At 54.0% G+C, this 26,918-nt stretch overlaps 1 protein-coding gene across 2 annotated transcripts; it reads left to right on the plus strand.

Annotated features, from left to right (window-relative positions):
* The first annotated feature begins 515 nt into the window (after nucleotides 1-515).
* TTC34 (tetratricopeptide repeat domain 34) lies at nucleotides 516-26,056 on the plus strand. Of its 2 annotated transcripts, none has more exons than XM_027565123.1 (9): nucleotides 516-658; nucleotides 1,562-2,385; nucleotides 9,618-10,452; nucleotides 12,099-12,324; nucleotides 13,460-13,664; nucleotides 14,320-14,486; nucleotides 19,273-19,543; nucleotides 20,336-20,550; nucleotides 23,428-26,056. In XM_027565123.1, exons 2-9 carry the CDS (start codon nucleotides 1,605-1,607, stop codon nucleotides 23,953-23,955), a joined length of 3,228 nt encoding a protein of 1,075 aa, XP_027420924.1. In that variant the 5' UTR covers nucleotides 516-658; nucleotides 1,562-1,604; the 3' UTR covers nucleotides 23,956-26,056. The 2 variants fall into 2 exon arrangements, with proteins under 2 accessions (XP_027420924.1, XP_027420925.1); XM_027565124.1 differs by having other exon boundaries at nucleotides 19,273-19,539; nucleotides 23,428-23,547.
* Nucleotides 26,057-26,918: the final 862 nt, after the last annotated feature.

The following is a 26,918-nucleotide window of genomic DNA, read 5'->3' on the forward strand; positions in this document are numbered from 1 at the left end:
GAGCATGTCACAGCCCCTTAGGGCCACCTTCCAGGCCTCATCTCAAGGAGGGGACAGGCCCTCTGCTGGGACGGGGTGTGGTGGGGAGGGGGATCTGGTCTGTTTGCTCAGCAGAGAGTAGACGATAGGGAGGGAGACCCACAGGAGCCCAAGTGAACAGGTGACCTGGGGGCCGCTTTCCTAGAAGCACCCTGCAGGAGGGGCGTGGAGGATAGAAAGGGGCACTGAAGCAGCAAGGCAGAGTTCTGGGGGTGGCGGGGGCCCCCAGGCCCACCCACCTCCGCGGAGCTCCTTCCCCACCTGTGTGGGGATGGGTCTGGAGGTGCGTCCTAGACTGTGGGCAGCTCCTCCCCAGCGTCCAGACGCCCCCTACCCTAGCCCAGCCTGGTCTGGCTGCGGCGGCTAGGGGCCACAGAGGGCGGGGTCCGGGGCGGGGGCGCGCCGGACCGCTGGGGGCGCGGCTGAGCCGCCAGCCCGCCGGGCTGTTGACAGTCTCCAGGGAAACGGACCCGCCCTCTCGACCCCGGCGCTTCTGAGAGCCCAGATCCGCGGACCCTCCGCCGGAGCCGCATCCACCGCCCCTGCTCCTGTCCGCCCCCCAAGTCTGGGTGGCGAGCCTTTTCCTTCCCCGCGCACCCCGCACAGCCTCGGAGCACAGGCGAGTGTGAGCGCGTGTGCACGTTGGGAGCCACCTGCGTGTGTGCCGTGTGTGTGCATATGCATGTGAGTGCGTGCGTGTGTGCAACGGGTGTGTGTCTGTGTCTGGGTGTGTGTCAGAGAGCAAACATTAGGTGGGGGGCTTGTTTGCAGGCACGTGGGAACCAGGAGAGAAATCCCCAGCCACTGAGCCATTCTTCAGGTGGGAAGGTTTGGTCGCAGAGAGAGGCCTTCTGCAGGATTGGTCCCGGAACTGACCTCAAGAACTGCCCCCCTCACCAGCATGGCTCCCCACCCCACCCAAGAGCTGGCCATGTGCCCCTCACCACCCCAGCCCTACCTGCACCACCCCCTCCCCCCACCTTGCCCAAGTGTGGGAGGTGGGCAGGGCTGTGGTCCTGAGGCTGGAGGTCAGTGGAAACTCAGAGCCCTGAGAAGGCGTAGGGGATGCCTGTGTGACCCAGATTGGCGGTGGGAGGTCCCACCTTCCTGAGCGGCTCTGTGCTAGGAGGGGCAGCAGTTGGAGTGAGGGCCAGAGGTCCCTGACACCTCAGGTTGCCCGATTCCTCCCCATGTGGATACTCAGAAGTCAGATGTCCACTGAGTGTTGATCACTGAGCGGGGTCATGGCCCCCTCTACAGAGGAGGAAACTGAGGCCTGGAGGCAAACAGCAACTGGGGGCTGGCCTGGGAGATGTGCCCCAGCCCGGTGGAGATGCCTGCGGGGCAGGCACCCCAGACACCCGTTGGTGGCTGAATTCACCCTGTCTTCATTTGGGGGCTCCGCGCTGACCCTGAGGTCTCAGTAGGAAGGGGAAGGGGGAAGGGGGCAGCCCTGAAGCAGGATGGGGGGGGCCCATAGGCCAGGTGGGCCATCTATGCACTAACCATACTCCCCCTCCAGGTGCTGTGAGGATGGACATGGGCCCATCGGAGGTGCGGGCGTGATGTCGGCCCAGGAGCTCGTGGCCTGCCTCTGTCGAGAGGGTGACCAGCACCTGGAGCTGGGGGAGACCCCGCTGGCCACTGCCTTCTATCTGGCTGCCTTCAGCTGCCACGCTCCCTCGGCCCTGCGGAGTGTCCGAGCCGCCCTGCCCGAGACCCGGGGGTCATCTGTGGTGGCCACCCTAGAGGCCTGGTGCCGAGGTGACAGCCAGATACCAGTCATCCACTGGGACGGCATGGCAGTGGTCTCCCTGACAGGGACCCTGGCCTGCGCCTTCCTGGCCACCCTCTGCCCCGACCACCCTGTTGCAGCCCTGCACTCCCTGGCTGGGCTGCTAGCACACGGGAACCACGGGGAAGTGGTGCGGCGCTGTGGGGTCCTGCTGGACGCCCACTCCCAGCAGAGCCTGGAGTTGCGGCTGACCCGCGCCCTGGCCTGGGTCCTGTCCAGAACACAGTTGCACACCGGGGTGGCCGACTACCTCCAGGCCTTCGTGGAGAGCGCTGACCGGACCGTGGCCTTCGTTCACACGCATCAGCAGCCCTACCTCCCTGCTCTGGTCAGAGCCCTCCAGGACTACATCTCAGAACATCAGGAGGCTGGGGACGGTGCCAGCCAACAGGTGACCAACTGCCAGGGACTCCTTGCAGCCCTGGACCCTGAGGGCATCTGGAGCATTACCCTGTCACCTGAAGCCCTGCTCCAGCATGGCAGGTATGAGGACTGCCGGGCAGCCTGCAGCCGGGCCCTGGAGGCCACCCCAACGGGTTGCAGACCCCAAGGTAGGCATGCCCTCCACACCCACCAAGGACTAGGTCAAAAGTTGCTCCTGCTGTCGCTTCACTGCATGGTTAAGTCCTGCTTATGGTGGGGGAGGGGGTTGTGCTGGCGTTGGGGACACCACAGTGACAAAACGGACAGTCCCCTGACCTTACAGAGCACCAAGAAAAGAACATTTATGCTTTGAGAAAGCACTGTGCGACTATGCAAGGTGCTGTTCTAGCCTGCTGGTCAGGGAAGGCTTCTTGGAGGAGGCATCATTTGAGCTGAGACTGAAGGATTGGCAGCAGAAACAGGATGTGAGAAAGAACTTGGGGTGTCCATGCCACTGAATGGATCCAGCATGGCTGGTAGGGGGTAGTGGGTGGGGGCAGAGGGCAACAGAAGGCTCTAAAGGCAGTAGCCGTGGCTAAGCCCTCTGGCTGAGGACTTTGGATTTTCTCCTCAGAGCAGCAAGAAGTCAGGGAGGTTTTAAACTGGAGTGAGGTATTCTGAGTTGCATTTTTCAAGTCTGTCTGCTGTGCACAGAACATGCCCTGGGGGCCAGACTGAGAAGAGAAACTGCCAGAGGCTGGATGCGGTCCAGGTCTGAGTTATCACTGAGACAGAAATGATAAGACTGGCCGGATGTAGTGATGGCAGGGGCTGGGGGCGGGGGCGGGGGGTGTGCACAGGGAAGATCTTTAAGAGTTCACCTTCAGCAGCTGGATGGCAGAGGACAGAGAAGAGAGGACAGGAAAGGGGGCCTCAGGGGATGGAGACACCCCCAGTTTGAGATGTTGCTCCTGCCCAGAAGTAGTGGGGCCGTGGTTGGGATCACCCAGGAGCCACACACCAGCCTGCCACCCCACTCCCAACTCCCTGCCACCCTGTGCACATGTGGGGATGGTGGTCGCACCCATTTCTGAAGGTTACTGGGCAGATTCAGTGAAATTGTGTATCAAACCCTGAAAATGGTGTCACCACTAAGTGCTCTCCAATCACCCACTAAGTTCTTCCAAAATGTTCCTAGAGTCCATCAATTGGATGTGTAGTTAGGCAGCTGGACACATGAGCCTTGAGATCCCCGGGTCATGGTCTCAAGGTGTTTGGAAGAGATTGATGGTCATGGTCCAGATCGGAAGAGCCCCCAGGACAGAGTAGGGCAGCTGGACACCTAGAGGCAGGGGCCAGGAGCTGCCACTCAGTGAGCGGACCCATTGCTCAGGTATGAGAAGCATGTGTGCACGGCACTGCACAGCACCGCTGGAAGCTGGATGCAGGATATCCACTCCACCGATGGGGCCACCAAGGGCACACGGAGTGTTCACAGAGGCTGGAATTTGGCCCTCATGTGCTCCTAACTACCCACCACGCTGCTCCCCACAAAAGAGGACCCAGCAAAGGGGACAGGAGGACAAGAAGAAGGGAACTCAGGAGCCCGCAGGGTGATGACACCTGCGTTTATGAGATAAAGAGCTGCCTCTGCTAATCCATGCAGAGGGGGCGGGGCATGTCTGTCCAGTGTGCCTGTGAGGCTCCTGGTGATGCCAAGGTGAGACGGGAACCAGACAGAACTGAAAAGTGAGCAGATTTCTTTCTAGGAATATGCCAGAGCAAACACCCTGCAGTCCTCCTACTATCAATGACCTAAAAATGCTCAACAGAGTCACAACAGAATCCTGAGTAGGAGGCCCTTGGTGCCCAAAGCACAGACACACAGAGGCCTGTGAGCTGGGGTCGTTCAGCAGCTCCCGGGTGAGGGGCAGGTCTGTCACTTTAATGACGAGTAGAGCCCCTGCAGGTGCCTCAGTGGGCACCTGAGGCATTGCCTCTTCTGCAATGCAGAAGATTCACGTTCGATCCCTGGGTCAGAAAGATCCCCTGGAGGAGCGCATGGCAACCCACTCCAGTATTCTTGGCTGGAGAATTCCATGGACAGAGGAGCCTGGCAGGCTATAGTCCATGGAGTCACAAAGAGTTGGACAGGAGTGAGCGACTAAACAAAGAGGGGTTCAGAGGAACCTCTGATTTATAGCCAGTTGGTCAGAAGAACCAGTGACCACCCGGATGTATTGGGGTTCCCTGGTGGCTCAATCAGTAAAGAATCCGCCTGCAATGCAGAGATCTGGATTCAATCCCTGACTTGGGAAGACCCCCTGAAGAAGGAAATGGCAACCCACTCCAGTATTCTTGCCTGGAAAATCCAATGGACAGAGGAGCCTGGCAGGCTACAGTCTACTGGGTTGCAAACATTTGGACACGACTGAAGCAACTGAGCACACACAAAAAAACAGAGCCCCTACAGAAATCCACAGCCTCCAATGGGCTGCAGCCTCGAAGAACATGTTCTGGAAAAACTCTGCTCCCCACCCCCTAGAGACAGCAGGAAGCTGTCTGTCCTGCCTGGGCTCTGACATGGACAGGAGAACCTTCCCTACAAATCACCACCTTAATTAGGCCAAAATCACTTCCATCACTGGGAGCCACCGTATCACACCTGCACAAGCATGGCTTACTATGTGAATGAATGCATTTTGCTATAACAGACTTTTTACAAATGTAGCTTCCTATAACAAATGTATTCTATTCTCAAGGCTACTTATCCAAAGTCCCTGGAAACATTGAACAAAGTCTTCCATATTTGGGAATATCCTCAGTCCTTCTTAGTAGATGGAGATACAGGGAAGAGTAGTGCTGGAGAAGACTCTTGAGAGTCCCTTGGACAGCAAGGAGATCAAACCAGTCAATCCTAAAGAAAATCAATCCTGAATATTCTTCAGAAGGACTGATACTGAAGTGGAAGCTCCAATACTATGGCCACCTGATATGAAGAGCTGACTCATTGGAAAAGACCCTGATGCTGGGAAAGATTAAGGGCAGGAGGAGACAGGGGCAACAGGATGAGATGGTTGGATGGCATCACCAATTCAATGGACATGAATCTGAGCACACTCTGGGAGACAGTGAAGGACAGGAGAGCCTGGCATGCTACAGTCCATGGGGTCACGAAGAGTTGGACATGGCTTAGCCACTAAACAGCGACAACAATACAGAGACACTCGATGCATGAGGACAAGACACAGAACAAGAGTCACGTCTCCCTGGGGTTGAAGTTCCCTGACTGCTTATCTTTGGAAAGTCCCCAGCGGCCGTCTCCTGTTTGTTCAAGATTCCTCATTAAGAACTCCTGCGGTAGGTGGGAGACATAGCCATGGTTCACCCAGCATGGAAACAGAGCTGGCTTGGCCTTGAGATTAGCTGGGACCAGCAGAAAACAGTGGAAGTGATGCTGTGTGGTTCTGGAAGCCAGGCTCCATCTCCATCCTCCTGGAACCTCCCCAGTGCCATGCATGGAAGATAACTAGTGAATCACGAGGGCACACACCGGGAAGGAGGCTCAGCCCACGGCCAACACCAAAACCCCAGACACGTGAGCCAGGCCGCCTTACACCTGCCTGCCCAGGCAAGCCACCAGATGGCTTCAGCCACCGAAGTGATCCCCGACAAGACCAACAGAACTGCCAGTTCAGCCCAAATGGAAGAAGAATCATGGCAAATAGAAAACGGTTGTTGCTTTAAGTCACTAGGTGTTGTGGCAATTCGTTACACAGCAAGAGTGGCTGCTGCAACTGCATGCTGAGTCAAAGCATTGGTTTTTGACGCATCTTTTAACCAAAACTGACTTAAATAATACAGGACTTATAGGGTTATGTTTCCGTAATAATATAATTTACAACATTCATTCATGGAAGAAAAAAGAAATTAGGGAATAAATTAGGGGAAAGTATTATATAATATTTAACATCTCCAAAACTTAAACAACCAGGAATAGAAGAAAACTTACTTAATTGGAAAAGATAAAATCTATCAAAACCTACCAAAATATCACACTTAATGGTGATATTTTAGAACCAAGAATGTGGTGGCTGCCCACTCCCCCATTTATACCTCACTGCACTAGAGATGCTAGCCAATGCAATAAGGGGAAATAATAAGTCTAGAAAGAGATAAAGTAACCATTATTTCAGACAATATGATTAGCTATGTAGAAACCCCAACAGAAACAACAAAAATGTATTAGATATAAGGGTAGAATTTAACAGGAGATACAAAAAGTATTTATGTTTACAGACACCAACAATGAATAGGAGCTTAATGGTTTTACAGTACACCTTTTACTGGAGCAAAAGAAAATAATTTATTTCAATGAGTCATATGACTTTATGGAGAACACTGTAAACATTTATTAAAAGAGAATAAATAATGCCTCTGTAAGCAGAGAGATAGCCAATGTCTACCGATAGAAATATTTGATATGATAGAAGAGCAAAGGGCCAATAATAGACAAGACAAAGAAGAAGGAGGAAGAGCAGAAAGAGAAGGGGAGTGGGGAGGGATGAAGATGGAGAAGAAGACACTGGTATAGGATTTTCTCTACCAGTTAATACAAAGCTATATGGCTGCAGTCCATGGGGTTGCAAAGAGTCGGACGCGACTGAGTGACTTCACTTTCACTTTTCACTTTTCACTTTCACGCATTGGAGAAGGAAATGGCAACCGACTCCAGTGTTCTTGCCTGGAGAATCCCAGGGACAGGGGAGCCTGGTGGGCTGACCGGTCTATGGGGTCGCACAGAGTCGGACACGACTGAAGTGACTTAGCAGCAGCATACTAATCAATACAGAAAGATACTGACTTAAGAAATAGATGAACTAATAAAACAAATTAGAGAGGCCAAAAACAGACCTATAATTATCTGGAACTTAATATATGAGAGTGAGCATTGCAAAGCTACAGGGGAAAAAAAGAGGACCATGATTCAATGCATAGTACTGATTCTTTACCTCAAATCATGCAAAAAAAAGGTAAATTCCAGGTGAATTATGTTAACAGCTAAGCTTTACATTTTCTAAAAGAAAATATGAGAGACTATCTTAAGGTTCTGTGTACAGCTAGGCTTCTTAAGATGCAAAAGTAATGGAAACAATAAAGAAAAATTTGATACATTTGATTGAATTGAAATTTTTAAACTTCTATTTTGCCCATAATTGTAGAAAATGAGAGGACAATCCACAACAGAGTGAAAATATTTGCAAAATATTCAGAGGATAAAAGATGAGTACCCAGAGTATTTGAAGAATTCCTACATATCCATAAGGGAGAAAAAATCAGTACAAGAACTGGCAAATGCATTTCCCAAAAGAGAAAACACAGATGGCTAATAAACATGTGGAAAATATTCAACATCATAGTAATGATACAAATGCAAATTAAAACAATGAGATCCCACTTTCTCTACCCACCAGATTGGCAGCAAAGTATTTTTAAATAAATGAGCCTCACCAGCAATCAGGAAGATGAAAATTAAAAGAACAGTGGTAACATTATAGCATGTTATATCCCCTCACCACCAGATTGTCAAAATTTTTTAATCTAACAATAAAAGATTCTGGATTTCAATAATGTTGAACTAGCTGGACTTCAGTTTTCACTTTCATGCATTGGAGAAGGAAATGGCAACCCACTCCAGTGTTCTTGCCTGAAGAATCCCAGGGACGGGGGAGCCTGGTGGGCTGCCGTCTATGGGGTCGCACAGAGTCGGACATGACTGAAGCGACTTAGCAGTGGCGGCGGCAGCAGCAGCTGGACTAAACTGTGTGTCCCACAGATAATTATAAAATTGGGGCAAAATATAAAGTTAAAATATTTGGCAATTGAACAATGACCAAATGCAGGCAGAAACCAGAGACTGACCCTAAAAGATGAAGATTACACAAGGTGAGATTTGTAGTTTTGCAGCTTTTGACTCCTCAATCCATGTAGGACAGAAAGTTGCCATTTTACTCACTTGAGATGTCATATGACAGAAACTAGGGATGAAAAAAGTAGTTGCAAAGTTAGAGGGGAAATCCTAAAAAGGAGAGAGCCACATTCAGGGAGGAAAAGAGATAAGACCCCAAATCCATGTATTGCTGTCCTTCATTGTTCAGTCACTAAGTCATGACCCCATGGACTACAGAACACCAGGCTTCCCTGTCCATCACCAACTCCAAGAACCTGCTCAAACTCATGTCCACCCAGTCAGTGATGCCATCCAACCACCTCATCTTCTGTCATCCCCTTCTCCTCTTGCCTTCAATCTTTCCCAGCATCAGGGTCTTTTCCAGTGAGTCAGCTCTTCGCATCAGGTGACCAAAGTATTGGAGTTTCAGCTTCAGCATCTTCCAATGAATATTTAAGGTTAATCCTTTAAGAATGACTGGTTTGGTCTTCTTGAAAGGAGATTAAATCTGTATATTAAATCCACTTAAATCCTTGGCTGTCCACTGACCTGCACACACAGGAGAGACTGGGTTGCCTGAAAAAGCAACAGCTGGAAGCTGCAAGAACTAAATGGGATTTTCAGCTGCTGCCCACTTTAGAAGACAGAATTTGGAGTTTGAACCTAGCCAGTTTCAGTTCAGTTCAGTCACTCAGTCATGTCCGACTCTTCGAGACCCCATGGACCACAGCACGCCAGGCCTCCCTGTCCATCACCAACTCCTGGACTCTACTCAAACTCATCTCCCATTGAGTCGGTGATGCCATCCAACTGTCTCATCCTCTGTCATCCCCTTCTCCTCCTGCCTTCAATCTTTCCCAGCATCAGGGTCTTTTCAAATAAGTCAGCTCTTCACATCAGGTAGCCAAAGTATTGGAGTTTCAGCTTCAACATCAGTCCTTCCAATGAACACTCATTGCCTGCTAAAACAAAATTCAATTCTCTTCAAAGAAACATAACTGAACCCAGAGTCTCTATAAAAAATCAACCAGATGTCTAGTGTACAATTTTTTAAATTACTAAACATGCAAAGAAACAAAAATAAAAGGTGAGCCACAGTCAGGAGATAAAGAAGTCAACAGAAATTGACCCAGGGATTCCCTGGTGGCTCAGTGGTAAAGAACCCACCTGGCAATGCAGAAGACACAGGTTCAATCCCTGATCCAGGAAGATCCCGCATGCCTCAGAGCAACTAAGCCTGTGTGCCACAACTATTGAACCTGTATTCTAGAGGCCAGGAACTGCCGGAGGAGCTCCCAGCCTCCTGACAGCCCTCATCCTCTTCATGCCCTGTCCTTGGCCACTGAGAGACTCCAGGGGCTTGGCATGAGATGCTTCAGAGGGTCCTCCACTGGAGGGTTGGAGTCTACAGGTGGCTCCCCTGGAGGACATGGCCCAACAGACAGACCAACGCCTCTGTTCTCTCCCCAGGTGAGCGTCTGGCCACCCTGTTGGTCACCCGCGCTGCAGCGACCTTTTTCTTAGACAGCGGGGCCCAAGACCTGCTTCGGGACCTGCACTGGGCCTTCCGCGAGAGCCCCTCGGGGGCTCGGAGGCAGTTCGAGGCCGTGCTCTCCGCCGGGGACCGGGAGCGCTTGCACGCCCAAGTGCAGGAGGCTGCGGACCTGGGCTTCTCCCACTTCCAGGAGACCGTGAGGAGTCGCCCTGAGCTCCGCGAGGACTCTGGCCGTGAGCTGCTGGTTCCGGTGACCCGCGCGCTCCGGGTCCTGTGTCGGGTCGCCCCGCCCGGGGCGCGCCCGGCACTGGGCGCCCGACTGGCCGAGTGCCTGCTGCTGGCAGGGGACGCGGCGGGCGCCCGCGCGCTGTGCGAGCGCTTGCTGCGGCCCTCGCGCACCCCGGACCGCGCCGGGGACCGCGCGCCCCTGATGGCGCTCCGCGGCTTCTGCGCGCTACACTCTGGCGACTCAGGGAGCGCTCAGGAGGACTTCCAGGCGGTGGTGGAGCTGGGACCGCCGCACCTGAGCGGCTGCGTGCGCGCCCTGTGCGGCCGCGGGCTGCTGCGAGTGCTGGCGGGCAGCGCCTTCCTGGGCGCACTGGACTACGTTACCGCCTGCCGCCTAGGCCCCGAGGAAACTCTGCTCGTCACCAAGACCTACGTGCCCTGGAACCAACGGGGGCTGCTCCTGACCGTGCTACGCGAGGAGGGCCGCAAGATGCTGCAGGGGAGGCCAGAGCCACCACCCAAGAGCTGGCGGGGCCGCCGGACTAAGGCCGCGGAGACAGACAGCCGCGCTGTGCAGGAAGGGTAAACACTAGCCCCGCACACCCACCTGGGGCTGCTGCTTCATTCTGGTCTGCTCCAAGGTAGTCGGGGTGTGTGCAGTACTAATTTATAGATGAGCAAACAGAGGCAGGGAGTTGCTGGGTGATTTCCCTAAGGCACTGGTCGGGGGTTTAGTCCTGGGGCCCAGATCTTGGATCCTTGGTCCCAAAGGGCAGATACATTATGCACTTAGAAAATCAGAAACTCAAAAATGGAAATGAAAAAAACAGAACTTACCCAGCATCACACTGTTTGCATTCCCTTGTTTCTCTTTGTCCATATAAAATAGAGTTCACAAAACTGAATTTGTGCTCAATATGCAAATATAACCCACGTTTTTACTCACTGGATCATGAACATTTCTTCTGCTGCTACTTACCTTTCTCAGACAGCCTGGTAGCTCATCCTGTGAACATCCCATCAGGGCTTCGGGTATTCCCAGCTCCTCTGCTCTTAGTTATAATGCTACCCAGGTAACATCCAGTCTTGGACTAGTCTGCCCTAAAGATTCAACAGAAGCTGAGCTCTGGGGTCAGAGGGCACAGCTCCCTGTGAGGCCCTTGACCTTGGAGCTGTCCACCTGCCAATCATGCCACACTCTCCAGCCCTGATGCTCCTTCTGCAAATTTTTTCAGCAGCCCAGTAGGTAAACCTGCAGATGTTTTGATTGGCATTTCTCTGGTTGCTGGGAGGTGGTGAGAAGGTATTTTAGCAAAACTAACAACACTGAGCTGGGGGGCCCCTGGTGTGTTTGATGTCAGCATCCTCATCCCTACACCACACACACACACACAGACACACACACACACACACTGGCTTCTTCGGCCCCAGTTCCTTCAATTGCATCGCTTTGATTTGCTGGTAAGGAAGAATTTTCTTGTAGGAGATTTGGGGCCCTTTATATCTGTTCTCTTGCTGCTACTACTAAGTCGCTTCAGTCGTGTCCGACTCTGTGTGACCCCATAGACCGGCAGCCCACCAGGCTTCCCCGTCCCTGGGATTCTCCAGGCAAGAACACTGGAGTGGGTTGCCATTTCCTTCTCCAATGCATGAAAGTGAAAAGTGAAAGTGAAGTCACTCAGTCATGTCCAACTCTAGCGACCCCATGGACTGCAGTCTACCAGGCTCCTCCATCCATGAGATTTTCTAGGCAAGAGTACTGGAGTGGGGTGCCATTGTTGTCTTGGGGACCGTCAATTCCAGGCTCCAGCTGTGTCCCAGTAGGAGCTCAAGCTCATTCCCAAGAGGGCCCCGGGGTCATTCCAAGTGCCGCCTGTGCGTTATCTAGCTCTGCAGACCACACACCTGAGCCCTGCAAGCCCAACACTGTTACCTGTTTTTGCAGAAAAGAAAACTGGGGCAGAGTGGGCTGGGGGTCAGCATACAGCCTCACTTCCTCATCTGTGAAATGCCTGCCCCATAGGCCGGGAGAGGGTCAGAAAGGGCAGCTCCAGGCTCTGCGGCCAGTGAGCAGGCACCCTCCAGCAGAAACCTGGTCTCTGAGATGCAGCAGGAAGGGAGCTGCCTGTACAAGGTGCAGGAAGTAGGATTTGCCTGCAGCCCACCTCCTGGGCAGATGGAAGAGGTATAGGGAAGGGTCAGCTCTCCCCCAGCTGCTCTCTCCACAGGGATGCCCACGGCGTGCACCAGCTGGCCACGCTTCTGATGGAACTGGACACGGAGGATGAGGTTTCGCGCCTCCTGGCAGCTGACGCCCTGTATCGCCTCGGCCGCCTGGACGACGCCCACAAGGCCCTGCTGGCGGCCCTCTCCCGGAGGCCTCAGGCGGCCCCTGTGCTGGCGCGGCTGGCCCTGCTGCAGCTCCGGAGGGGATTCTCCTACGATGCCAACCAGGTGAGAGGGCCCCGGCAGGCCACAGCAGGGCAGCTCGACACAGGGCACAGTGCTGTGGAGGGCACCAGGCCCCCACTGGCCCCTCGTTGAACACCCTGCACCCAGACTTGTCCCAGCCCCAGCTTGTCCCAGGCACAGCTTGTCTCAGCCCCAGTTTTGCCACCTCCAGCAGGTCCTCATCTCTCTGACCCTCAGTCTCCTCAACTGTACCCTGGCCTTTCAGGTTCTCATGAGTATTAGCTGCAGGAGGTACCCCAAGGCCCAGCCGACCTCCATCATGCAGTAGCGCTCTGTATTTGCTTTTGTTGTTATGAAGAAAAAGCCATGAGCTGAGTGTCAGCGGAGCTTAGTCCCAAATCTCCCAAGTAAACTAGGCTTGCTGGTGACCCTGTCCCAGGGTGGAGGAGCCCCCAGACTCTCCAGCCCTGCTCTCCTCCCTCGGAGACCACTCTACTCCCAGGAGCGGTGTGACTTCGCCTCCCTCAGGTCCTGTGAGGGCAGAAGATCATGTTCCCAGGGAAGAGATGTCAGACTTTGGGGCAAGGCTGTGGAACCTGTCAGCCTCCTTCTTCCACTCTGGCCTGTTTTGGGCTCTGGTCGCCCTGAGTTGGGCCGTAAGGGTGGGAGGGAAGGATGCTCTGGTCCTGCCTGTCCTGCTCTGGGACCGGCGTCCACACATGTGCAGGAGGCAGGGGCAGCATCGGGTGGATTTCTGTGAAGTTATGTCCTGCCCCCTCCCTACGCACTCCGCCCAGAGCAGGGACAGGTCCCAGGATCCCTCCTGGTGCCTTCTGAAGGACTCCCCGGGCCTCTGTCACTTTATTAGTTTGAAAGCCCGCTTTCCCTGAAGTTCTCAGACCTGCCGTGCGCAGGTCCGTAAGGCCAGATCTCTGCCTGCCGGTCATGGAGGAGGAGGCGCTGCTTGAGGAGGCTAAGACCACCACCCCTCCTCACCACCACCCCCACCCCAGCCCGAAGTCCCTCCCCCGAGAGCCACGCCCCCATGAGCCACACCTTTGCCTGCCACGCCCCTGCAAGCCGCCTCCCTGAGCCACTCCCCTACGAGGAGGATAGGGGTGGAGCTGTCTGGGCGGGCCTCAGACAGGACCCAGTGGTGACACCCCTTCCCTTGTAGCTGGTGAAAAAGGTGGTCCAGTCCGGGGACACGGCCTGCCTCCAGTCCACCCTGGCCGTCTTCTCTCACGAGGACAGGCAGCTGCTCTGGGGCCACTGCCACGCGAGGGCCCTGGCCATCCTGCGGGCACGACCGGGAGGGGCCGAGGGCGGGGCCCACACCAGGGAGGCCATCGCCTACCTCTCTCTGGCCATCTTTGCCTCAGGTAAGAGCCTCCCGGCCCCCTCCTCCCACCCCCATCCTGCCAGGTACCTGGGGATAAGGGGAGCCTGTGCTGTGTGGAGAAGGGGTGTTGTCAGGCACCAGCGGTCTGAGCACATGCTTGGTTCACAGGTGTTTCATGACTCCTGGTCACCTTCATGCTAAGGTCTAGGAGAAGGCCCAGCCAGCTGGGGCCTGAGCTGGGACCCTCCCCTGTATCCTGGGCTCCATACCACACATCCAGGCCCTGAGGGTAGGGGGACCAGGCTGGCACTTTCACACCTGCAGCCATTCCATGACCAGCTGCTCAGATCCACCTCCCCTCATCTCACCTCAGATGCAGCTGCAGTGCCCCCTCTTCTAGGAAGTCCCCTCGGACTGTCCACCAACTCTCCCAGATACCACCTATCTGGGTTGGGCTCCCAGAGCCAGGCTATGTTCCACAGCCAGGGCCCCCAGGCCAATCCAGACTGCTCCCCAGAGTGTCTTGGTGTGCAGCAGTCTGTGAGCTCCCCAGGTGACCCCAGAGCTGGCGCACCCCTTCCCCCAACCCTTTGGGCACCAGGGTGGGTGCAGAAACTGCTGGGTGAGGGCAGACACGCTGAACCTGGCCGTGCCTGGCAGAGGTCACATTCTGATGCCATGCCCCCTTCCTTCAGGAAATCAGGCCACTGAGTCCCTGCTTGCCCGAGCCCGCTGTTATGGCTTCCTGGGCCAGAAGAAGACGGCCATGTTCGACTTCACCTCCGTGCTGAGGACTGAGCCGGGGAACGCACAGGCGCTGTGCGGCCGGGCACTCCTGCACCTGGCCTTGGATAAACAGAAGGTACCGGCCCCACGCCCCCCACTTGGGACAGGGCAGGTGGTGGTACTCAGGAGAGGCACTGCCCTCCTTCTCAGCCCCCCAGGAGAGAGGACGCAGAGCCAGGCATCGAGTGTGACACATGCATCAAAACCCCGCCCGCTCTGGGGCTCCCGGAGCCTCACCATCACATCCATGGTTTCAGGTAGCCTGTCGCTCTCATCTGAAGAGTCCCTGTGCTCCCAGCATCCATCAGTGTGGATAGATATGCAAGGCCTCGGGCTTACTGGGGGACCCCACCTTAGAGTAAAGACACCTTGGCTGCCTCTTGGGTGCCACCCTCAGCTGTCTATACAGGACCTGTGGTTTCGGGTTGTTGGCTTGCAGGGGCAGGGGTGGGAGGTAGTCCATTGCCAGGCCCAGGGCAGGTACTTTCCACAGAGAAGCTGTGTTCAGAGGCAGCCACAGCCAAACAGCCCTGGACAAGGGCACTTTGCAGCCAAGAGCGATGTCATGGGTGAGAAACTGAAACCAACTGTCTGCTCTGATGCTTCGCTGGGTCAAAGTACACCCAGAGGTAACCAGCCTGCCAGGTTTCTGAATTCCTTAAGGACTGGAGTCCCAGAAGACAAGGAAAAGTGATCCATACAAGATACCACTGGAATGAGAGCATCTGCAGACGGTGCTTCTGCCTGCCAGGGTATCGCGTTTCCCCCGAGGCCACTGGCACCTGGTGTCTGTTCCAGCCTGGGCACGCACGTGTGGTTGGGAACCCAGCCCTCTGCAGGGCCCTTCCTGTGCTGGGAAAGCACCTGTGTTCTCAGAGACGGGATTCAGCCAAGAGGCGGACCCCTGGAACCGCGCCCCTGGGTGCTCCCAGCATGCCACCAGCTCCTCTGAGAGGTGCCTCAGAAACATCTCTAAGCAGAGGCTACCCCACCTTGTACCCCCGGACTTCCTCCTCCTGGAGATGGGCTGAGGCCAAGTGCCCACAAGCCCTCCAGCCTTTCACTGAGAGAGAAGCTCTGAGTCAGCCTGCGAGGGTCCAGAATCCAGAACCCTCCTCCCCTACCTCTAACTTTCTGACCAAATCCTGAAACATCTCTGAGCTTTGTTTCAACATCAGTAAAATGGGGGCGGGGGGTGCTTGTTCAAGGTCATCAGATCCTCAGCTGTGAGGTAGAAGTGCTTATTCAAGGCTGTCAGATACTCAGCCTGGTGCCTGCGAGTATGCTCAGCCATGTCCAACTCTTTGAGACCATGTGGACTATAGTCTGCCAGGTTCCTCTGTTCATGGAATTTTCCAAGCAAGAATACTGGAGTGGGTTGCCATATCCTACTCCAGGGGACCTTCCTGACCCAGGGGTCAAATCCACATCTCTTGCCTCTACTGCATTGGCAGGTAGATTCCTTACAACTGCACCCCCTGGGAAGCCCCATTCAGCCTGGTGCCTGGTCCTCAGTGAGGGCTCCATGGGTGGTAGCTGGAATTCCCATGAGCCAGCACAGAATTGGACTTTTTCCTTGCAAAGGTAACCAGCCAGTAGGTTTACCACTGGCCAGCACCAGGGTCAGGTAGGATCCAGGTCATGGTCTAGGGAAGATTAGAGAGGACCATACTTTCATCCAGCCATCTAAGGACTCTGTCTCTCTAAGACCTTGTCCCCCACACACGTGCTCCAGGAGAACTCCATTTCTGGACTTTTAAAGTGTGTGGCTAGAAGGGGTAATAGATACTGGGCTTCTGAAAACAAAATACCTACATAAAATACATGACAACTGTCTTCAGGCCCTGGACAACAGACAGTGAAGACCTGCCATCCCTGAGAGACGGGAAACCACAAAAGGGGAGCCCCAGGGGAGCCCCACAATAACCTGACTTTCTGCCTGGGGAGCCTTTCCTGTTACTCACCAGGAGGTGGGGCAGTCGGCTTGCTGAGCTGAGGAGGCAGAGCCTGGGATTCCTGGCTGGTGCAGTAGCTAAAATTTGCAACGAAGGGCAATGGAGAAACTGGGGCTATGCAGAGGGGCGAAGTCTTCATGGGATTCCAGGTGGGTTCTTGTCTGAACTGATCTGCACATGCGGGGGCCCCACAGAGCTCACAGGTGGCAGGAGATGTTGGAATCCTGACCCCACCAGAGTAGAGACTTTTCTGAATACCTTAGGCACTCAGCTGAGACCATGTCCTAAGTAAAGGTCATGTTTTTAGTCACTGCAGTCACGTCCGACTCTTGTGACCCAATGAATTGTGGCCCGCCAGGCTCTTCTGTCCATGGGATTTCCCAAGTGAGAATACTGGAGTGGGTTGCCATTTCCTTCTTCAGGAGACCTTCCCAACTCAGGGATCGAATCAATGTCTCCTGCTTGACAGGCAGATTTTTTTACCACTGAGCCACGAGGGAGGCCAAGTCAAGGTCATATTTTAGGACTAAGTTCAAAACTGAAATGGATCTGCCCTCACAAGGAACAAAACCAAATCTAACAGAACCAAAATGAGCCACCAGAATAAAACACAACCTCCGTTATGAGACGGTGACATAGTCCAGACTCTACCATGTACTATCCACAACTTCCAGCCCCAAATCAAAAAACTGCTGAACACACAGAGAACCAGGAAATGTGACCAATAATCAGAAAACTAAGTACTCAATAGAAACAGAACTTGAGATGGTGCAAATGTTGAAACTAATAGCTGCTGCTGCTGCTAAGTCACTTCAGTCGTGTCCGACTCTGTGCAACCCCATAGACGGCAGCCCACCAAGCTCCCCCATCCCTGGGATTCTCCAGGCAAGAACACTGGAGTGGGTTGCCATTTCCTTCTCCAATGCATGAAAGTGAAAAGTGAAAGGGAAGTCGCTCAGTCATGTCCAACTCTTCGCGACCCCATGGACTGCAGCCTACCAGGCTCCTCTGCCCATGGGATTTTCCAGGCAAGAGTACTGCAGTGGGGTGCCATTGCCTTCTCCTGAAATTAATAGATAAGGGTGTTAAAACAGGGATTATAAACATGTGAAGAACATCAAGGAAAATTTTTCATAATGAATGAACAGATGAAAAATCGTAGCAGAGAAACAGAAACTATAGAGAAGAATCAAGTAGAAATTCTGGAGCTGAAAGGTGTATCTAAAATTTTTAATTTACCAGATGGGCCTAACAGCTGGTTGGAAACTGCCAAAGAAAAGGTTGGTAAAGTTAAGGATGGATCCGTAGAAATTATCCAGTCTGAAGAACAGAGTGGGGGAAACGATTTTCTTCTTAATGAAGGGAGCTTCAGTGACCTCTGGGATGATACCAAGAAGTCCAACATATGTATAACTATAGTCCCAGAGGAGAAACAATGGGACAAATATATGTGCATGTATTTATATTAATATATGTATATGTTGTTGTAAAGGTATTTGAAGAAATAATGCCCAAAAATTTTACAAGAAGCTCAACAAATCCCAAGATGACAAACACAAAGCAGAACCACGCTTGGGCACCCCTTGATCACATTTCTGAAAACAAAAGATAAACAGAACATACTCAAGGCAGCCAGAGAGAAAAAGAAATATTACATATAGTAGAACAACAGTAACAGTCCAACTCAATGGACGTGACTTTGAGCAAACTCCTCGAGATGAAGGACAGGGAAGCCTGGCGTGCTGCAGGCCGTGGGGTTGCAGAGTCGGAGACAACTGAGCAACAGAAGAGCAGTGTGAGCAATGACTGACTTCTCATAGAAACGGTGGAAGCCAGAAGACGATGCTATGCCATTTCTAGAGACACATTTTGTACCTATGGCTTCCCAGGTGACTCAGTGGCCAATGCAGGAAACGCAGGAAACACAGGTTCAATCCCTGGGTCGAGAAGATCCCCTGGAGGAAGAAGTGGAAGCCCACTCCAGTATTCTTGCCTGAAAAACCCCATGGACAGAGCAGCCTGGCTGGCGACACTGTCCATAGGGTCAAAAGAATCGGACATGACTGAGCAACTGAGCAAGCGACTTTGTAACCTATAGGACAACAGCTAGAAAGTGTTAAAGAGAGGCAGAGTTTCTTGTTTTGTTGTGTTGTGTTTTTGTTTTGGCCACAGCGCAGCTTGCAGGATCATAGTTCCCTGACCAGAGATCAAACTTGTGCCCCCTGAAGTAGAATGTAGAGTCCTAACCTCAGGGCAGTCAGGGAATTCCCAAAAAGAGGCAGAGTGAAGTGGTTAAAGGAGGAACTAAAATAAAATAATAAACCTTTTCAGTTAACCTAAAAGAAGGTAGAAAAGGAGGGGGAAAGACATCAAAGTACAAAGAAAAGGACAAGTAGAAAACCAATAGGAGGATGGACTGGAGGGCGGTTTCATGGCTCTGGACTCTTGGCCAGGTCAGAGGTCAGATGCAAATGACTCACCGGGGTCAAGGCTCTCCTAAAGGGCCCAGCCTCACCGGACCTCATGTGCTTCCACAGCACCATCAGGGCCTCCAGACTCCTCTTCCCCTCCTCACCTCCGAGCTACAGACTCAGCCCCTGGCCTCTGGCCCTTCTGCTGCCAGCCCAAACCCCACTCTGTGCCATAGCAGGTTCTTGATCAGCATGGCCCTTCTGGGGCTCCAGACCATCACCCCTGTCCAGAATTCTGATACCATTGCTGTAACTTCGCCACATGCTGCCTTGACAGCTTACCCTACAGGCCCTCCTGTTGACTGACCCTCACCCCATGGTGAAAGGGCAGGGACTGGGCCATCTGCCCGTTCTGGTGTCCCCAACACTAGGGCACTGAGAGGAACACAAATATGGGATGACTTCTGCCACCCACCCTGCCCTCCTCCCCTTGCAGGAGGCTGTGGACGACATCCTCTCCGCTCTGAGGCTCAGCCCGAAAACTGCAGTTCCCGAGATCCGCTCTCTGAAGCCAGAAGCCCAGGCCCTCATCACCCAGAGCCTCTCCTCCCGCTGCCGGGCCCTCCTGAGTCAGCTGCCGGACACAGGGGCCCGCCTCAGTGACAAGGACGCCCAGAACCTCCTGGCTGCGGGGAAGGCACTGATTGAAATTGATGCCAGGCAGCCCCTCTGGCACATGCTCCTGGCAGATGCGCTCGCTGCGGTGGGTATGTGTCTGTCCAGACACGGGACGTGAACATCGTCCCTACTCCTCCCATCCTGAACTCTTTCCTGTAAAATGGGAGAAAGAGACCCTGGACTCAGTGGCGTCTAAGGTACCTCCCACCCTGAGTCCCAGAACTTGTGCCCTGTTCCCATGTGGGTCCCCTGTGCAGCTTTGTCCACTGGGAGATGAGATGAAGCCATGATGTGGGGTTTTGTGAAAGGCTCAGATGCTTAGGCCTCCTCTTTAATTCATGCATTTATTCAGAAGTTTACAGACTGCCCGGTTCTGGGCGAGACTGTATTAGGCCCACATGTACCAAAACATTGGTCTTTACTGCAAAGTCCTGAGAATATTTCAGCGCTAAATTGAACAGGGAGCTCTCTCTGCAACCTGCATTTCCCGGGCATGTCATCATCACTTCCAAGCCTGTGAGGTACCCCCACCAAGGCCTTTGGGGACCCCAGAGGCTGCTCTGATCCCATGCAGCCCTACTCAGGAGAGACAGCAGGTCCTTGGAGTGACCATGGTGAGGGAACTCCAAGTCCTACTGCTCCACCCGGGGGTCATAGAATTTAATGACACCCCCTTGGTGGGGGGCTCGGTCATCAGGTGAAAGGTATCACTTTGCCCCTCTGTTCCCTGCTCCTTCCTTCTGGGACCAAGGCCTTCCATTAACCAGCCACTCCCAGAGCCAGCGCTGAACAAGAAATGCTGTAGTGAGCTTACTTGTGTCCCCCCGCCCCCCACCACCGCCCCAGCCCCACAGTGACTGTCCTTCCCCAATCTCTGACAGGCAGCTTTGAGGAGGCCGGTGCCCATCTGCAAAAAGTCCTGCACCCCACCCCTCCATCAGAGGCAGCCCGCGCCCGGCGTGGGCTGCTCCGGCTCAAGAAGGGGGATGTGGTGGCCGCTGCACAGGACCTGCAGTGCCTTGCAGAGATGGATGCCCAGGACCTCGGCTTCCTGCTGTGTCTCCTGGAGGCTTCGGAGCGGCAGAGCCTCACCCAGGTGGGCACAGCACCCCTCGGAGTCCCCAGCCCAGCCCTTCTCCAGCACCTGAGGTGTGAGACCCCCAGGTCCAGGGCCCTGTGCAGCCCTGCAAGCCCCCTGTACCTGATCAGAAGGCACCTCGGTCTGGCCAGCTCAAGCCCTGACACCCCCAGGGTGTCTTTTTTGTGTAAAACATATAAGTTGACTCAGGGTTGAGAAGAGGGAGGGGACGGCATCCTCAGAGCCAGATTGAGCCAGGCAGGAACACTTGGCCCTCATTGGAACCCTGCCCCAACCCCCTAGTCAGGCCATGTGAGGGACATCCGTCCAGAGAGCAAGCAGGTGAACCCTTAGTGAACTGAAGGGGACCCTGAAGGGATGTTGGGCTGAGGCTGTTTGGGTAGGGGATTTTTCCTTCGGCTGCTCATTTGACAAGAAGGTAAGAGCACATTCCATCAGGCCCTGGGTGGAGCCACTGCCAGCACCATGGCCCTCGCATCTCAGGGGGTACCACCGTGGTGGGGGGGGGGGGGGTTCACCTCAGAGGGTGAAAGTGCAGGAAGACCATGAGACAGGGCAGTGGGGTTGTGAGGCAGCTCTGGAGGTGACATTGCCGTGGCAATACAGAGGCCAAGGCAAAAGACTGGAGGCAGGAAAGAATTGGGAGTGTTCAAGAAACAGGTGATCAAAATGCAGCTGGTGTGGAGTACAGGGGAAGGGGCATGAGAGGCTCAGGGTGGGGACAGAGGGAAGGGCCCCTCCCTTCACCTGCTGGAGGCAGAAGCAGCCAGGCAGGTACAGGAGGTGGACTGGGGGAATGCAGACAGCAGAATGGATTTCCCTGCAGTGGCTGAATTTAACCCTTTTTTTTTAATTTTTATTTTTTGAGGAAGCAGGGGACGGGGTGGGCAGTGAAGGGACCAGTAGGTGGTAGAAGCCAAGAGCATCAGCAGGCCAGTCAAGAACCCCTGCACGACCTGGGGCAAGAATTTCACCTCTTTATGCTTCCACAGGCTCTGTCACTCCAGGTCCATCAGGAAAACAGAACCACACTAGGGGTTTCAACGAGGGGTCAGTATGGAAGTTGGCTGGATGGGCATTAGGGACAGAAAGAGCTAAGGGAGCCATGGGCAATGTAGGGGGGCGGCCCTTGTAGTGCTGAGCAGGCCAAAACTGATAGTGAAAGTCGCTCAGTCGTGTCTTTGCGCTCTTTGCGACCCCATGGACTGAATTCTCCAGGCCAGAATACTAGAGTGGGTAGCCTTTCCCTTCTCCAGAGGATCTTCCCAACCCAGGGATCGAACACAGGTCTCTCGCATTGCAGGCAGATTCTTTACCAGTTGAGCTACAAGGGAAGTCAAAGAACTTATAAAAGAAGCCCTGAGCCGACCAAGCAGCGTGTTACCAGGACCGAGAACCAGAGGGGCGGCTGAGAAGCCCAGAGATCTCAGAGGCGGGTCCTGGGCTAGAGTCTCAGATCCCAGAGGAAGGGGAGGAGGGCTGTGAGCTAGGAGAAGGGAGCTAGGTTGAGGTCTCGGAGTTCACAAGACAAGGCTGGGCAAAGGTGTGTCTTCGAGTTCTTAGAAGGGCTGGGCCGGGAGATGAGCGCTGGGCCTGGCCGCCTGGAGACCAGTTTCGCTGCAGCGAGAATTCTTGAGATGCTGGGCCGTTGCTGGGCAACGCGGGCCAACGAGGAAGTGAGACGGAAGTAGTGGCGCCCCGCTTCCGGCGGTACTACGCCGGCGCGGCTGGTGGTGCCTTGTCAGTTTCCACACCTATTTCGCAGAAGCCGTAGGTGAAGCAAGAAGAAATGGAATACTTGCCCTGGGCCGCGCGAGGGTTTGACTCTCTTGCTGATGCTCTTGACCTCCCCCGTAGAGAGGGCGCTGCACTGAGAGATAGAGTCGCCGATCCTCTGTGGCACGGCCGGGAAGACAAGACCACGCGCTCACCTGCTGGGTGCACTGTGCTTTCCTGGGGACAGGCGGGGGCCGGGGGCGTTGGTATCACTTGACTGCATGGGAGAGGGAGGGACAGCGGGAGAGGCAGCATCTGGTTTGTTCCCCATCAGGCCTTGGGGAGCCACTATGGGTTCTTGAGAGCAGGAGGAGCCAAGGGAGGCAAGCGGATTTATCCGGGGCAGTTGGCGAGGGGAGGTAAGGCATTTTGGCAGGTTTGAAGAATGGGCTTCCTGTACACTCAAAAAAGGAAAGTGAGCCTGGGGGGCAGAGGGGTGGCATTGGCCCTTGGAGCTGCTCCACCCAGACGGGGGCGGCCAGGGCCTCAGTCCAGCAGTCCCCAGGGAAAGAGTGCTAGGATGGACAGCGCCCTCTGACCTCTGGTCCTGCCCTGCTGCATCCATGAGCAGAGGGTGAGTCCACCACAGCCTTCCTGGACACACCGGGGGCGCCTGGAGAGTGTCTCCCTGGCCTTGACTCTGGCTCCACTGGGCCTGCGGGAGTGGCTAGTTGGTTAGGGAAGTGAGAAGAGCGCTAGCACAGAGCAGACCCTGCCTTTCTGATTTGGGGTCCAGGAGGGGGCTCCGGGAACAGGCTGGGCTGAAGGGCATTCGCTGCTGTCCTGGGGCTGGGCAGCCATCCCAGGGGAGGGGGGAGGCTGGCCGAGGCCCCATCAGAGGGGGAGAAGCAGAGGGAAGAGAGGAGGTCACCCAGGTAAGAGGAGCTGGGACCACAGGTGGGACAGTAGGGCTGTGAGAAGCAGGAGGACACCCAAGCAGGGTGAAGGGATTGCAAGGGGGTGGTCACTGCCCTGTGCCTCCATACACTACCCCCCAGAAGAAGCAGACAGCATCTGCATGGGGGAGCGAGCAGCGGCTGGCTGTGCAGGGCTCGGAGGGGATGGCCTGACCTCCCTCCCTCCATCCCCTCTGTGCAGGCCGCAGTCCAGGAAGCTGACACCCTCCTGAACTTGGGACAGCCCCGCCAGGCGCTGGGCTACTGCTCGCTGGCCATCCTGGCAGGTGGCAGCAGCACCTGTCACCTGCGCCGTCGGGCCACTTGCCTGGCAGAGCTGCGGGAGTTTAGCCGGGCACTTGGGGACCTAGACCACGTGCTCCGAGAGGGCTCAAGGGACAGCGACCTCCAGACACAGGTGGAGGACTTTTGCTCCCGGGGCCGCCTGCTGCTGGGTCTGGGGGATGAGGCTGGGGCTGCGGGGGCCTTCGCCCAGGCCCTCCATCTGGCACCCACCCAGGCCCAGAGCAGCCTGTGGGAGCGGCCAGGCCGGGCTCCAGCCTCCCACATACTCTTGTGCCAGGCGCGGTGTTGCCTAGTTGAGCAACGCTACAGCGAGGCCTGGACAGTGGCAGAGGCCGGCCTGCTGTTGGACCCAGAGCACAGCGGCCTGAAGAGGCTGAAGGCGAGAATCCGGAGGGAGGCGTCCTCTGGCTGCCGGCTCTACTGACCAGCACTCCCCAGGCCCAGCTGTGAGGCCACCCTGTCATCATCATTCTTCGACCAGCCCCTGGGGAGGTTGCTTGAGGAGGTGCTCCCCCACCCTCTCCCTCTTCCTAGTTCTGGGTGGGTTGGCAGATGGCCAGCCTCGGGAAGCAGAGGAGAGAGTTCCCCACCTGCCTGGAGCAACCATCCTAGGAAGCTCAGAGCCTCTTCCCTGAACAGCGACCTGGTCCTCAAAGCTGGGGCCCTCTTGGCCCTCTTGGGCCTCAGAGAGAAGTCCTGTTCCTTATCCCTGGCTTGGGACCTGCAGGTTGAGTGGGTTTCAGGCTGGCCCCTCGTAGCCCTGGGGAGATGGTGCCAGCCCAGGAAACCCTTCTCCAGATGTGGAGCAGCCTTTGACCCTGGCCTGACCTCTGGCCAGGTGTCCTGCAGGGCCTGGAGCTCCTCAAAGGCAAAAAACTCTCAAACTGGGCCCAAAACCTATGCTTTCATCAAGGTTGTTCTCCAGGGAAGCCAGCACCTTGGGAGGATGATATGGCCTCCCTTCCCTGCCAAGCAGAGACACCTGCCCCAAGGGGCCTCCAATGAGCAGAGCAGCCAGGCATCTACTTGGCATCTGATCTCCTGTCGGATGTAAAGGTGCTTCCTACATAATTAAACTTACCCACTCCCACCACAGTTGGCTTGGAAAACTTCTCCTGGAGGGAGTGGAGAAGTCCAGCCCTGGTCCCATTGCTGTTGGTTTCAAAGAAGCCAGGTCCGAGTTGTGCAGTTTTTCTCTCCTGTTCACGAACACAACTGCTGGACAGGCCATCTAGTAAAGCAAGGGACAGAGGGTGCATTTGCTCTCCTCCCCCCAAGATGTCCTGCCCTCCTCTGTCCACTCAAGGCCAGGCTCATCACAGTGAGCTTGCAGATGCCTGACTCACCACAGCTTCCCAGGAGCTGATGGTCTTGGAAGAGCCCCCAACCAGTCTCCCACCCCCCAGTTCCTCACTGCTGAGCTGGCAGAGACCCCCACCCTGAGTCCTCCCCATCCACTTCCACATGGGCTGGGGGTCGTTACCACATCTGCAGGTCCACGTGAGGCCATATCCCAGCCTCCTGCCATGGCGCCCAAGTGGACAAGAACTCACAGGCCCTGGATGGCCTCCATCATGGCAGAATAATCAGGTGGTTTCAGTGTAAATCAGATTGTCCCCCTAGAACACAGGCTGCACCTTGTTTTCTCAAAATCTGAGGTTACCAAGAAATGTTTATGATGTGGTACAGAAAGCATTACCTATTCTCAAGACAATAAAGATGTAAATTGATGTTTTAAAATTCCCTGCAGGTGAAACACCTCTTGGATCCAAAAAAATCAAAACTGGAATTGGAGAATATTGGAAAAATAGTTAAAAAAAAAAAAAAAAAGCAGTCCAGGGGAGCCCCTATGAGTTGCAGTGCCCAGAGGAAAGTTCACATCCTGAGTGCATCACTAGCCAATCAAAATGAAGTGCATCCTAAACTTGAGTTTAAAAAGGACAGTGAAATAGAGGAAATTAACAGGCAGGGATGAATAACAGGAAACAGAAGTTAATGAATTGGGAATAGAAAAGGGAAAGAACTCAAAAATCCAAAATACAGTTCTTTGAAAATCAAACAGATGAACCAGTATCTGACTTAATCTGGAAAGACAGGAAAGGAACAAAGCCACAAAATTTTTAGAAGTAAAAACAACACACAGGAAATTTAAAGAATCATAAGACATCACTTTTCTCACCTCTGTGCAAATAAATTTGAAGACCTGGATAAAATGTGTTGGTTCCCAGGAAAATATTATTTAACTGAACTGACTCCAGAGTAGATGTAACAATTGCACAGGACAATTATCGCGGAGGGAAAAGAGAAGGTGGTTAGGGAGCTTCCCCCAAAACAGCTCCAGTTCCAGATGGTGTCGGGGAGATCTGCCAGCCTTTAAAGAACAGTCAGCTCGTAATTGCTTTAAACTCCTTCACAGCCAAGGAAAAGAAGAAAAGCTTCCAAGTTATTTTTTTCTGTTGAAGGATAGTTGATTTACAATACTGTGTTAGTTTCTGGGGCTCAGCAAAGAGATTCCGTTACACGTATATATGTATATGTATTCTTTTTTTCTATCCTTTTCCATTATAGTTTTTTATTACAAAATACCAAATATAGTTCCCTTCCAAGTTTTTTTTTTTTTAGAAAGCATAATCTCAATCAAATGAAAGCCACAAACCCATTTCATTTACAAATTATCAGTTCAGAAACACTAAATGAAGTGCCAACAAACCTGAATTCAACAAAATGTTCGACAGCAACATACATGGGAATGCAAGGGTTTTTCAAAATCAGGAAATGTGTTTGTATAGTTAACCACAGAAATACTTAAAGTAAGTTCTGTGACCCTACCGGAGGCTGTATCAGAGGCATGGGTCATGAATGATAAGTCCTCTCCAACATGTCACCTCCCTGTGCCCTTGGGTTCCTTCCTCTACGTTACACAGGAGAGGTTCTAGCATCTCAGCTTCATTGGCCCACCAGGCTCCTCTGTCCCGTGGATGTCCCAGGCAAGAATACTGGAATTATTGCCATTTCCTTGCCATTTCCTCTTCCAGGCAATCATCCCAACCCAGGGATCCAACCCATGCCTCTTGCATCACCTGCTTTGGCAGGCGATTCTTCACCGCTGAACCCCAGGGGAGCCCATAGCCAACACACAAATTTAGACTCTCTGGCTGGTGCACCTATGTGAATGGTGCCAGCCCAGCTCAGTGCTGTGCTCCCTCCACTGTGGTCTGACACCCCTGACCCGACCCGGCATAATCCCCAGGATTCTTGGCGTCGATTAATTATGTCTTGAAATTGTTTGGATCTATTACTGTAAGTTGTTTTATTCTGGGTTGGACGCTATACTCGCCCCCACCCTAAGCATGCAGAGATTGGACCATACTTGTGGGTCTGAGGGCC

Source organism: Bos indicus x Bos taurus, chromosome 16 (assembly GCF_003369695.1).
Source record: "Bos indicus x Bos taurus breed Angus x Brahman F1 hybrid chromosome 16, Bos_hybrid_MaternalHap_v2.0, whole genome shotgun sequence".
Lineage (NCBI taxonomy): Eukaryota > Metazoa > Chordata > Mammalia > Artiodactyla > Bovidae > Bos > Bos indicus x Bos taurus.